Source organism: Triticum dicoccoides, chromosome 7A, assembly GCF_002162155.2.
Source record: "Triticum dicoccoides isolate Atlit2015 ecotype Zavitan chromosome 7A, WEW_v2.0, whole genome shotgun sequence".
Classification (NCBI taxonomy): domain Eukaryota; kingdom Viridiplantae; phylum Streptophyta; class Magnoliopsida; order Poales; family Poaceae; genus Triticum; species Triticum dicoccoides.
Window position 1 is genome coordinate 720782363 of NC_041392.1, and position 14506 is coordinate 720796868.

General features: G+C 40.7%; 1 protein-coding gene across 1 annotated transcript in view; it reads right to left on the reverse strand.

The window, feature by feature from the left end:
- Positions 1 to 537: 537 nt before the first annotated feature.
- LOC119334044 overlaps positions 538 to 14506 on the reverse strand; it is a 16357-nt gene continuing 2388 nt past the window's right edge. The window contains exons 2-5 of the mRNA XM_037606716.1: positions 2510 to 2679; positions 1261 to 2178; positions 871 to 1172; positions 538 to 782 (exon numbers count right to left, since the gene is read on the reverse strand). Coding sequence (XP_037462613.1) covers positions 626 to 782; positions 871 to 1172; positions 1261 to 2178; positions 2510 to 2679 — 1547 coding nt within the window. The 3' untranslated portion in view covers positions 538 to 625. The remainder of the gene's footprint in view (positions 783 to 870; positions 1173 to 1260; positions 2179 to 2509; positions 2680 to 14506) is intronic.

Consider the following 14506-nt stretch of genomic DNA (forward strand, 5'->3'; position numbering starts at 1 on the left):
CTTGACTGGTAGTTTAGTTCTTTGTTGTGTTTCTGGAAGCACAACCTGAATTGGCACATGTTCTGTTGTTTGCACATGTTCTGCTGCTTCCTCTTCTGCTGCTGGATATTGTTCTGCTGCTGGATCTTGTTCTGCTCCTGCCTCATGTGCTGCTGTTGGTTGTCCTCTACCTAGTTCAGGGCACTTTCTTTTGTTGTGTCCTGGTTGATTGCACACACTGCAGTGTCCAATAATGCCATGTCTGCTCATCCTAGTTCCATTGTCCTCCTCTAGTGGGTTCTTCTTTCTCTTCTTTCCAGGCCTACCAACTTTCTTCTGATAGTGTGGTGGCAGCATTTGAGGCCCATTAGTTTTAGGCCACACTCTAGGATCACTACATGGCATTATGATCTTGCCATAAGCAGCTCTGAAAGCATCTATGCTGTAGCACTTGTTGACAACATCCTCTGGTTTAATTCTTTCATGTCTTAAACATGCAACTCCATGTCTACATGGAATTCCAGAGAGCTGCCATGCCCTACAAGAGCACTCCTCCTTCTGTATGTTCACATCATACTCCCCAACCATGCCTTTAACATGAAATATGTGTTGTCCAGCTGGTAATGCAGTGCAGTTGTTGGACATGTTAATATTTTTGTCCAGTTTTTTTTCTAATTTTTGGACAAATTTGACCACACATCTCCTCAGATTCCAGATTCTTGCTATAAAACCTAGTCATTAATTGGTCCTTGATCTTCTTAAGACAAGTAACTATAGGCATTTCTCTGGCATCAAGTATATACCTATGAAATAACTACAGTTAGATAATGCTACAGTACTGACAATATGAAATCACTTCACAGCTGAAATGCTACAGTACTAACAACTTACTTGTTGAACACTTCACAGCTGTTGTTAAGAAGCAAATCACACTTTGGGAGTTCATGGAAATAGGCCTTGCACCACTGCCTTGGGTCAATTGCATCCAAGTACTCATAGGCCCCCTGGTCCAACTCTTTCATCTCTTGCATGTACTTCTTCCAGTCTGCCTCATGTGTAGCTCTTGCAATTTGCCACAATTTATTCTTGAATACATCACCTTTCCAGTTTTTTGCAAAGTTTTGATGCAGATGCCTCACACAAAATCTATGTTGTGCATCAGGAAACATTGCATTGACAGCATTGATCAAGCCCTACATACATTGTAGAACAAACAAATGAAATGCTACAGTATGATAATATGAAATGCTACAGTATGAAATGCTACAATGTTCTTACTACCTTCTGCCTATCACTCATCAATGTCCATGGTGCTGTGTTTTGTATGTTCAGATCCTCCTTCAGTGTGTTCAAAAACCACTTCCATGTGACAGTATCTTCCACTTCTACTATGGCAATTGCAATGGGAAAGATACAATCGTTAGGATCAACTCCAACAGCTGTCAGCATCACTCCACCATACTTGTTCTTAATGTGACACCCATCAATGCATATAATGGGCCTACAAGCTAGCAGAAAACCCCTTTTGCATGCATCTAAGGACATGTAGCAGTTATCAAACTTTCCATTGTTTGCATGCACAAGCATGGTACTGCCAGGATTTGATCTTCTGATTTCAGCTGCAAAGTCCCACAGTAAATTATACTGCTCAAGTTCATCTCCATGAATTATCTTTAGTGCAATCCTCCTTGCTCTAGCTAGCTTACTTCTAGTAGGTTGCATGTTGTAGTCCAATTGAACAAGTCTGCCAAAGTTTTGCAGTGTCATCTTCTCATCTGCTCTAAATGTTTCCACATACTTGCCAGCCAAATATATTGCTGTAAATTGCTTGAGTGCCCACTCTCTTTCACATGTATGCTCACCCACATACTTCTTCACAACCCATGCTTTGGTCCTGCTGTCAGGTGCAGCAAATAAGAACCAAGGACAATCTCCAACACAACCTGCCCTTATCCTCTGCTTATCATTCTTTATGTAATGAATTTGCACTCTTTGCTTCACAATGTACTCCTGAATTGCTACTCTTAGTTCAATGACAGACAAGAACATCATGCCTATGTGAAAATTGACTTCTTTCATGTTCTCAGGCCTCCACCTTTTCAGCTTCACTTTCTTTTTCATTTTTTTCCTTCCTTGTGCATCTACTACTTCCACTTCCTCTGCTGAATCACTATCTTCAAGCTCTGAACCTTGTAGCTCCTGCAGTTCATCTGTATCATAGTCACTGTCCTGCTCCCATTCAGATTTCTTCTTTTTTTTTTCTCAAATTTTTCATCAACCCATTCTTCACATAGATCATCATCATCTTTGCCTACTTCATTGTCAGAGTCTACCTAGTCTGAATCCCATTCACTGTCATCACTATCACTGTCACTGTCATTTTCATTGGGGATTTCTTCTTCTACCACAAGTTTCCTCCTGCTTCTTCTAAGCTCATGTCCAACATTTAGTCCCACTGGTGGAACACTGTACTCCCTTCATTGCTGCTGCCTGCATGACATTGGTTCAGTCTGCCTTTGTGAGCTTTCACCTTAAACCTGGGACTTCCTCTTATTCCACTGCTAAACCCATGAGATTTAGGGCTTAGTACAAGAGGTAGCTCAGGTGTACCACTAACATGAATATCATCCATTACATTGTCAAAGGCCATATCTTTGTGATCAAGAAACAACTGAAAGTACTGGAATTTTGGAACAACTGCTGTCATGTGCAAAGTGTCAGTGTCACAGTCCACAATCCGCAGTCCGTCGGCTAAATTCTTTCCAGGCAGTAACCAGTAAATAACATGCTTAGATTGGTCACTATATCCCAATTGCTGCATAAAATCAGTGAGCCAGAGAGGAGACCATGTATCTACTTCGCAACCATCGAACAGAGCAACTTTACCATCGACATACGTCTTCGATCGGCCAAATCCACAGAAAAATCCACCATAGTTGATTTCTACGGTAAAAACCTCCTCTTGTGCTCCTAGGTATCGAGGGATTCAGTCAAATACTACCATCGATTCGAGCTAAATCGAAATCCACGGAAAAAGAGGATCGAGGGTTAGGGTTATGGGCAACACACTGACCGTATCGTGGAGGAGGATCTCCAGGTCGCCGATGCACGGGCGCCATCCTAGCGGCGCCGCCGCCGAACAAGCGCCTACGATGGCCGCCTGCCTCTTCTCACCGGACCGCCGCCGTCGATCTCCCCTGTTTCGCCAGAGCAGAGAGAGGTGGGGAAGAGGAGAGGAAAGGACTATGGCTGTGGAGAGATTAGGGTTGGGGGGCTCTTTTGAAAAAAATGCACGGCTGGTCGTTATCCCGCGTGGGCCCTCGAGTCGACGTGGGAGCGGTCAAAGCGCCACGCGAGCTGGTCAGCGGCGGACAGACGAAATTAGGACTTCGGTTGAACAACTTAGAAAGATTTAGGACCCAGATGTGCATTTTGAAAGAATTAGGACCCAGTCGACACTTTTGGGAAAAAATTAGGACCGCGCTTGCATTTTACTCGTGAAAGAACATGCCAGCAACACTTGTTAGATGTAGACCCCAACTTTTGAAAGGCTCAAGACTAGCAATATGCCCCATCATATATTATGTAATGGAATCTTGGTAAAGGTAGTTTAAAAAGAGGGCAGTGTGTTCTACCCATATAACTTAGAATACTTCATTTACAAAACACACACCTATATAGTCATAATGGGTCAGCCAATTTTACTGGTTTTGAGAAGGTATTGGTTGGTTTATTTTTTATTTTCTTTATTTTTATGTATTTTTCTACCAATTTTAATACATATTTATCTTTTTATCATATCAAGTTTTTCTTCCCTTATTTTTATGGTTTCCACATTTTAATTCACAAACATTATATATATTTATATTATTTAAAAAAGGAGAACATTTTTTTAAATTCATGAATAGTTTTTTAATTCTCTGATATTCTTAAAGTTCACAAACATTTGTAAAGTTTGTAAAAAATAAAATTTTAAAATACATTTCCAAATTAGTGAGAATTTTTTAAATCGATGATTTATTTTAAATTTGAGAACATTTTTTAAAAAAACTCATGGATTGTTAATATGCAATATTTTAAAATTTTGTGAAATATTTTTACTTAATGAATGCTTCAAATAAAAAAAAGGATAGTAGGTTTTTTACGAGTGGGCAGTGGAGCCGGTGAGAGAGAGAAAAAAGCTAAACGAATGAGCAGAGCAGGGAGCCAAACTGAGAGAACGAGAGCTACAGGGTCGTTGAGGGCGCCGTATAAGTATGTGTTTCGCATGTTGAGAGTTTTGGTCGCACTGTAGAAACCTAACGACCCCAGTGAGGACACACGACAATAGCACTGGTTATATGTACTCCCAGACTTTGTATAAGCTGAAGTGGCTACGGATATGTTGCATCGTATGATGTAATGAAACCTTTATAATTCCAGTTTAAAAAAGAGTGGACCGGGGTCTACCCGTATTATGATATTATAATGGTTTCTATACAAAACGCACACCTATATAGCCTTACTGGGTCGAGTGGTTTTCCTGGTTTTGAGAAGCTTCTAGAAGGCATTGGTTTACTGTTTTGTTTTTTGTTTTTGTATTTTCTCTACGGTTTTCTTATTTTCCTTTTATTTTTCCTCTTTTCTTGGTTGTTTTTATTTTCAATTTTTTCACATATTAATTCATGAAATTGATTAAAAACTGTGATTTTTATCAAATTCATGAACATTTTATTAATCTCATAGATATTTTTAAGTTATTAATCATTTTCAAAGTCTGGGAACATTTCCTAATTTTGAAACTTTTCTTAAAATCCACTAACATTTTCTGAAATCCAGAAATAATTTCTAAATCCGTGATTTTTTTTAAAAAACAAATCATGGTTTATAAATTTGTGATATGTTTTTAAGCCTATGACCATCTTTTATTTAATGGGCTTTTTGCAAATAAAATATGATGGCTGGTTTTACTGAGCTAGTAAATGATTGAAAACTCAAAAGGCCGTGATTTACGCTCATGAGGCCGACCAGAAATTAAGAGCGCTCTTATTTCCACTCAACCAGAATAAGAGTCTTGGATTCCAAAATTCCTGCAACATACTCCCTCCGTCATAGTTTAGAAGACACAATGAAATTTGCGTGCGTTTCCACAATAGACAAGGTTTAAGACGCATTGCATTTATTTCTAGTAGCTAATTAAGTACTCCGATATACTATTTCTATATGCATGCGTAGTGTGAATGCTATTTTTTAGCCCATCTCACAACTAATAGACAACCACCTAGGTCTCAGAGAATTTCCAAGCGTGCCTTCTAAACCATGACGGAGGTAGTACCGTCTTCACTTAGTTAACTTACAAGGCTATTCGGACAGCAAGCTAACGTTTTTGTTCCATGGTGGTAGTGAATGTCGAGTCGGATCTATAAGTCGGCACAACAGGCTCCAGCTAGTCGTAAACATCATTTCGTTTCTTCATGACTTTGGCATTAGAATCTAGGCCTGAAATATTATGGCGTTTTAGCACTCACGTAAAGGAGTAGAAAAAGAGAGCGCATACATCGGCATACTACAGGATCATAACAACTTTCCATTCCTATTTTCTTAGTCTCCGAAAAGAAGGCATGCATATAAATTTTCTCTAAGTCAAATGGTGTAAAACTTGACAACGTTTATGAAAAACTATCAGGAACCACATACCAAATTAATACATCAATTAGATACACAACAAATATTAATTTACGTTTTATCTATTTTGTATTGTAGCTGTAAATAGTTTTTGTCTATAAAGTATGCACTTTTGACTTATGAAAAAAAAAATATGAACCTTCTTGTCAGAGGTGGAGTGGGTACTAGTCAAGTACGTAGTCATTAGACTTATTTCGAACCGCTCATGCTCATCTACTTCCCTCCAACAGAGAAAGATGCCTGGAGAAGTGAAAAAAGCTAACAAGTGGGCACTAAAAATGCAAGGGATTCCAAGAACAAAATGCGAGGAAGATGATGAGAAAAGCGGCTGGCTCGAAGTCAATGCGGACGACGTGCACTCAGCATCGTGCACGTCCGCCTCTTGTGTACGTCTACGTCTAGGCCGCGAGGGAGGGAGCAGCACGCACCATCTACATCCTCTACCTCTTCTACATCTAGGCCTTTTGTGTTGCACCCGGTGTTATTCTCGTGCCCACTGACATGACATGGCAGAAAAGGGACGGGTGCCGTTTTCTTGCGATTAAAACTCCGGCCGGGTAATATATAACTAGTGTGATTCCCTCGATATTATAGATAGCTTCCTGCTTTCTTCCACGCCCACCCATGATTATGATTAAACTTTTGGATCATGTACGTACGTTCACTGGCTGACACATGTAGGTGCTGCGAGAATATAAATGTGCGTAGGCTATTTATAAATGGTGCAGAGGATGGCAATGGGTAGGATATGGGCAGGGTAGAGTAATACCATACTCATACCCGTATAGTCAGTGGGTAAATTTTTTTACCCATACCCGTACCCATGTGTATGAAACTTTACCCATACCCATACCCGACGAGTACTCATACCCATTGGGTACCCAACGAGTAGAACAAATAGTACACAAGTTGTTCATAATTTTACGCTCATTGATAGCACATTTGACAAAAAAACAATTATCTCAGCGCGCTAACAGGTAGATGAGTAATTGACCAATACCAAAATTTAGAAATCACAACATACTTTTAAGTCAATAGGAGTAGACGAGTCACATAAAAAATTAATGACTAATTAACGACAACTTACATTAGTTCACAAACGGGCAGGGTATGGGTATACCCGTGGATACAAGACTATACCCGTACCCTACCCATGACTTAATGGGTAGGATATGGGTACTACCCATGGGTATAAAAATATGACCATACCCTGCCCATGCGGGTACGGTAGCCGCGGGCACCCGTACCCGTGGGTAAAATTGCCATCCTTGGTGCAGACCGAACAAAAGGGTCGTCGTCGTGGTTAATGGAGGGGGAATGTTTGCCAAATTAATCCTCACATCTCAGGGAGCTCCTTTGCACCTGGCATGCATGCACGAACATAATTCTCTCCTCACTCCATGGCATTTCACTTTTAACTTTCTGACTTTTCTTCTCGTAGTGGATATAATTAGACTGTTAATGATGGTGGTCTATAGCTAGTCCTTTCCTTTGGATGAGATGATGCTAGAGTCGAGTAGTGGTGCATTCTTGTGCTGTCGAGTGTCTATATGCCAAAGTGACACAAAGTTAGTTAATCAGGACACGTGGCCGAGATATAGAGAAAGATAGATAAAAAGACGCGGTGAAGTAAGCTTAGTGCGGTGCCTGATTCTCCATCGATCAGTCTTAATTAAACAGTGAGTATTATAGCTCGCCAGCTAGCTCCCTGGTCGATCGACGCGACAGAAATCACAACCAACCGGCCGGCCCTATCTTTGAATCAGCTCCTCGATTTACATGGTTTGGCCTTGAATGTGCAATCAAAATCTTAAGTTACCGGCCGGTACGAGACCGGCGGCGCCGCGACCACCCATCGAGTGCTACTAGTACTAGTCGAGAGTAGTTAATTACATAGAAGTATTACAATTGGGGCATTACATGTAGATTGGTACCATTATTCGTATTTTTTACATGTTAGTATCAAGTTTGGGGCTAGCCGTTATAAAAAGGTTTAAATCGCGTATAAACACGTATTGACAGTGTATCTGACCGATGGAGCCCGCCTGTCGGGTGCCTATGTGGCAGATTTTTGCGGAAAACACCCTAGCTTTATATGTAATCACATAAATGTCCGACGGAGCCCCTATGTGGCAGATTTTTTGCGGAAAACACCCTAGCTTTATATGTAATCACATAAATGTCCGACGGAGCCCACACGATGGTGCTTCGGAGATGGAGATCACAAGCACAAGATGATGATGGCCATATCATATCACTTATATTGATTGCATGTGATGTTTATCCTTTTATGCATCTTATCTTGCTTTGATTGACGGTAGCATTATAAGATGATCTCTCACTAAATTATCAAGAAGTGTTCTCCCTGAGTATGCACCGTTGCCAAAGTTCGTCGTGCCCAGACACCACGTGATGATCGGGTGTGATAACCTCTACGTCCATCTACAACGGGTGCAAGCCAGTTTTTGCACACGCAGAATACTCAGGTTAAACTTGACGAGCCTAGCATATGCATATATGGCCTCGGAACACGGAGACCGAAAGGTCGAGCGTGAATCATATAGTAGATATGATCAACATAACGATGTTCACCATTGAAAACTACTCCATCTCACGTGATGATCGGTATGGTTTAGTTGATTTGGATCACATGATCACTTAGAAGATTAGAGGGATGTCTATCTAAGTGGGAGTTCTTAAGTAATATGATTAATTGAACTCAAATTTATCATGAACTTAGTCCCTGATAGTATCTTGCTTGTTTATGTTGATTGTAGATAGATGGCTCGTGTTGTTGTTCCGTTGAATTTTAATGCGTTCCTTGAGAAAGTAAAGTTGAAAGATGATGGTAGCAATTATACGGACTGGGTCCGTAAATTGAGGATTATCCTCATTGCTGCTCAGAAGAATTACGTCCTGGAAGCACCACTAGGTGCCAGGCCTACTGCTGGAGTAACACCAGATGTTATGAACGTCTGGCAGAGCAAAGCTGATGACTACTCGATAGTTCAGTGTGCCATGCTTTACGGCTTAGAATCGGGACTTCAACGACGTTTTGAACGTCATGGAGCATATGAGATGTTCCAGGAGTTGAAGTTAGTATTTCAAGCAAATGCCCAGATTGAGAGATATGAAGTCTCCAATAAGTTCTATAGCTGCAAGATGGAGGAGAACAGTTCTGTCAGTGAGCATATACTCAAAATGTCTGGGTATAATAATCACTTGATTCAACTGGGAGTTAATCTTCCAGATGATTGCGTCATTGACAGAATTCTTCAATCACTGCCACCAAGCTACAAGAGCTTCGTGATGAACTATAATATGCAAGGGATGAACAAGACTATTCCCGAGCTCTTTGCAATGCTGAAAACTGCGGAGGTAGAAATCAAGAAGGAGCATCAAGTGTTGATGGTTAACAAGACCACTAGTTTCAAGAAAAAGGGCAAAGGGAAGAAGAAGGGGAACTTCAAGAAGAACAGCAAGCAAGTTGCTACTCAGGAGAAGAAACCCAAGTCTGGACCTAAGCCTGAAACTGAGTGCTTTTACTGCAAGCAGACTGGTCACTGGAAGCGGAACTGCCCCAAGTATTTGGCGGATAAGAAGGATGGCAAGGTGAACAAAGGTATATGTGATATACATGTTATTGATGTGTACCTTACTAGAGCTCACAGTAGCACCTGGGTATTTGATACTGGTTCTGTTGCTAATATTTGCAACTCGAAACAGGGACTACGGAATAAGCGGGCACTGGCAAAGGACGAGGTGACGATGCGCGTGGGAAACGGTTCCAAAGTCGATGTGATCGCGGTCGGCACGCTACCTCTACATCTACCTTCGGGATTAATATTAGACCTAAATAATTGTTATTTGGTGCCAGCGTTGAGCATGAACATTATATTTGGATCTTGTTTAATGCGAGACGGTTATTCATTTAAATCAGAGAATAATGGTTGTTCTATTTATATGAGTAATATCTTTTATGGTCATGCACCCTTGAAGAGTGGTCTATTCTTATTGAATCTCGATAGTAGTAATACACATATTCATAATGTTGAAGCCAAAAGATGCAGAGTTGATAATGAAAGTGCAACTTATTTGTGGCACTGTCATTTAGGTCATATCGGTGTAAAGCGCATGAAGAAACTCCATACTGATGGACTTTTGGAACCACTAGATTATGAATCACTTGGTACTTGCGAACCGTGCCTCATGGGCAAGATGACTAAAACACCGTTCTCCGGTACTATGGAGAGAGCAACAGATTTGTTGGAAATCATACATACCGATGTATGTGGTCCGATGAATATTGAGGCTCGTGGCGGATATCGTTATTTTCTCACCTTCACAGATGATTTAAGAAGATATGGGTATATCTACTTAATGAAACATAAGTCTGAAACATTTGAAAAGTTCAAAGAATTTCAGAGTGAAGGTGAAAATCATCGTAACAAGAAAATAAAGTTTCTACGATCTGATCATGGAGGAGAATATTTGAGTTACGAGTTTGGTGTACATTTGAAAAACTGTGGAATAGTTTCGCAACTCACGCCACCCGGAACACCACAGCGTAATGGTGTGTCCGAACGTCGTAATCGTACTTTACTAGATATGGTGCGATCTATGATGTCTCTTATAGATTTACCGCTATCGTTTTGGGGTTATGCTTTAGAGACGGGCGCATTCACGTTAAATAGGGCACCATCAAAATCCGTTGAGACGACACCTTATGAACTATGGTTTGGCAAGAAACCAAAGTTGTCGTTTCTTAAAGTTTGGGGTTGCGATGCTTATGTGAAAAAGCTTCAACCTGATAAGCTCGAACCCAAATCGGAGAAATGTGTCTTCATAGGATACCCAAAGGAGATTGTTGGGTACACCTTCTATCACAGATCCGAAGGCAAGATATTCGTTGCTAAGAATGGATCCTTTCTAGAGAAGGAGTTTCTCTCAAAAGAAGTGAGTGGGAGGAAAGTAGAACTTGACGAGGTAACTGTACCTGCTCCCTTACTGGAAAGTAGTACATCACAGAAAACTGTTTCAGTGACACCTACACCAGTTAGTGAGGAAGCTAATGATAATGATCATGAAACTTCAGATCAAGATACTACTGAACCTCGTAGATCAACCAGAGTAAGATCCACACCAGAGTGGTACGGTAATCCTGTTCTGGAAGTCATGCTACTAGATCATGATGAACCTACGAACTATGAAGAAGCGATGGTGAGCCCAGATTCCGCAAAGTGGCTTGAAGCCATGAAATCTGAGATGGGATCCATGTATGAGAACAAAGTATGGACTTTGGTTGACTTGCCCGATGATCGGCAAGCAATTGAGAATAAATGGATCTTCAAGAAGAAGACTGACGCTGATGGTAATGTTACTGTCTACAAAGCTCGACTTGTCGCGAAAGGTTTTCGGCAAGTTCAAGGGATTGACTACGATGAGACCTTCTCACCCGTAGCGATGCTTAAGTCCGTCCGAATCATGTTAGCGATTGCCGCATTTTATGATTATGAAATTTGGCAGATGGATGTCAAAACTGCATTCCTGAATGGATTTCTGGAAGAAGAGTTGTATATGATGCAACCGGAAGGTTTTGTCGATCCAAAGAGAGCTAACAAAGTGTGCAAGCTCCAGCGATCCATTTATGGACTGGTGCAAGCCTCTCGGAGTTGGAATAAACGCTTCGATAGTGTGATCAAAGCATTTGGTTTTATACAGACTTTCGGAGAAGCCTGTATTTACAAGAAAGTGAGTGGGAGCTCTGTAGCATTTTTGATATTATATGTGGATGACATATTACTAATTGGAAATGATATAGAATTTTTGGATAGCATAAAGGGATACTTGAATAGGAGTTTTTCAATGAAAGACCTCGGTGAAGCTGCTTACATATTAGGCATTAAGATCTATAGAGATAGATCAAGACGCTTAATTGGACTTTCACAAAGCACATACCTTGACAAAGTTTTGAAGAAGTTCAAAATGGATCAAGCAAAGAAAGGGTTCTTGCCTGTGTTACAAGGTGTGAAGTTGAGTAAGACTCAATGCCCGAGCACTGCAGAAGATAGAGAGAAAATGAAAGATGTTCCCTATGCTTCAGCCATAGGCTCTATCATGTATGCAATGCTGTGTACCAGACCTGATGTGTGCCTTGCTATAAGTTTAGCAGGGAGGTACCAAAGTAATCCAGGAGTGGATCACTGGACAGCGGTCAAGAACATCCTGAAATACCTGAAAAGGACTAAGGATATGTTTCTCGTATATGGAGGTGACAAAGAGATCACCGTAAAAGGTTACATTGATGCAAGCTTTGACACTGATCCGGACGATTCTAAATCGCAAACCGGATACGTCTTTACGTTAAACGGTGGAGCTGTCAGTTGGTGCAGTTCTAAACAAAGCGTCGTAGCAGGATCTACATGTGAAGCGGAGTACATAGCTGCTTCGGAAGCAGCGAACGAAGGAGTCTGGATGAAGGAGTTCATATCCGATCTAGGTGTTATACCTAGTGCATCGGGTCCAATGAAAATCTTTTGTGACAATACTGGTGCAATTGCCTTGGCAAAGGAATCCAGATTTCACAAAAGGACCAAGCACATCAAGAGACACTTCAACTCCATCCGGGATCTAGTCCAGGTGGGAGACATAGAGACTTGCAAGATACATACGGATCTGAATGTTGCAGACCCGTTGACTAAGCCTCTTCCACGAGCAAAACATGATCAGCACCAAGACTCCATGGGTGTTAGAATCATTACAGTGTAATCTAGATTATTGACTCTAGTGCAAGTGGGAGACTGAAGGAAATATGCCCTAGAGGCAATAATAAAGTTATTATTTATTTCCTTATATCATGATAAATGTTTATTATTCATGCTAGAATTGTATTAACCGGAAACATAATACATGTGTGAATACATAGACAAACTTAGTGTCACTAGTATACCTCTACTTGACTAGCTCGTTAATCAAAGATGGTTATGTTTCCTGACCATGAACAAAGTGTTGTTATTTGATTAATGAGGTCACATCATTAGTTGAATGATCTGATTGACATGACCCATTTCCATTAGCTTAGCACCCGATCGTTTAGTATGTTGCTATTGCTTTCTTCATGACTTATACATGTTCCTATAACTATGAGATTATGCAACTCCCGTTTACCGGAGGAACACTTTGGGTACTACCAAACGTCACAACGTAACTGGGTGATTATAAAGGAGTACTACAGGTGTCTCCAAAGGTACATGTTGGGTTGGCGTATTTCGAGATTAGGTTTTGTCACTCCGATTGTCGGAGAGGTATCTCTGGGCCCTCTCGGTAATGCACATCACATAAGCCTTGCAAGCATTGCAACTAATAAGTTAGTTGCGGGATGATGTATTACAGAACGAGTAAAGAGACTTGCCGGTAACGAGATTGAACTAGGTATTGGATACCGACGATCGAATCTCGGGCAAGTAACATACCGATGGTAAAGGGAACAATGTATATTGTTATGCGGTCTGACCGATAAAGATCTTCGTAGAATATGTAGGAGCCAATATGGGCATCCAGGTCCCGCTATTGGTTATTGACCGGAGACGTGTCTCGGTCATGTCTACATTGTTCTCGAACCCGTAGGGTCCGCACGCTTAGGGTGTGTTTGGTAGTATGTATGGACCTAGCCTAGTTGTTCTCATGTCATACATGCTAAGTGTAGACATGCTGAGTCCATGCAGTTGTTATTGTTTGGCAGTGATGTATGCGTTGAGACATACTGAGCTGAGTTTGTTTGGTAGCCCGCATGTGTTTAGACATGCTGAACAATTTCGAATTCTGAATATATTTTTTGAATGATGAACAAAATCGAAAAAATCTCAACACAAATTTAAACATATTTTGAAAATTTAAATAAAAATTGATATTCTAAACTTTTTTGGAGAATTAAACTAAATTTTGAAATTCTTTTTTTAATTTGAACATATTTGAAATTACGAGTTTTTTTTGAAAATTTAAACAAAATTTGAAAATTTATAAAAAAACTCTATTTTTTCAGAATTCAAACAAATTTTGATTTCCTTTTGAAATTCCGAACATTTACGATTTTTTTAGAAAAATTGAAATTTCAAATATTTATTGAAAATTCAAACAAATTTTGAAATTATGATTTTTTTGAAAATTTAAACAATTTTGAAATTCAAACTTTTCATTTTTTTTATGAAATTCTAAGGTTTTTCAAAAATTTAAACAAATTTTGAAATTCTGATTCTTTTTGAAAAAATAAACATATCTGGACGTGGTCTGGTCGGTGGGGACGAGTGTCAGGGCCAGCAAAGCTGCCTCGATGCACCCTGTCTGGGGTGCATGAGATGAGCATGGCTGAGGGCACTTTTATGCATCAGATGAGCATAGCTCAGATGAGCCCATGCACCCTACCAAACAAACAAAAGTGGGTCGGATTGGGAACTTTTGCCCTCGTGCACCCTCCATGCACCCTACCAAACACACCCTTAAGGTTACGATGACAGTTATATTATGAGTTTATGCATTTTGATGTACCGAAGGTTGTTCGGAGTCCCGGATGTGATCACGGACATGACGAGGAGTCTCGAAATGGTCGAGACGTAAAGATTGATATATTGGAAGCCTATGTTTGGATATCGGAAGTGTTCCGGGTGAAATCAGGATTTTACCGGAGTACCGGGAAGGTTACCGGAACCCCCCGGGAGCTAAATGGGCCATGATGGGCCTTAGATGAAAAGGGAAGAGGCAGCCCTACATGGGCTGTGCGCCTCCCCCTTCCCCTAGTCCTATTAGGACTAGGAGAGGTGGCCGCCCCCCCCTCTCTCTTTTCCCCCTCCGCGAATCCTATTCCAAC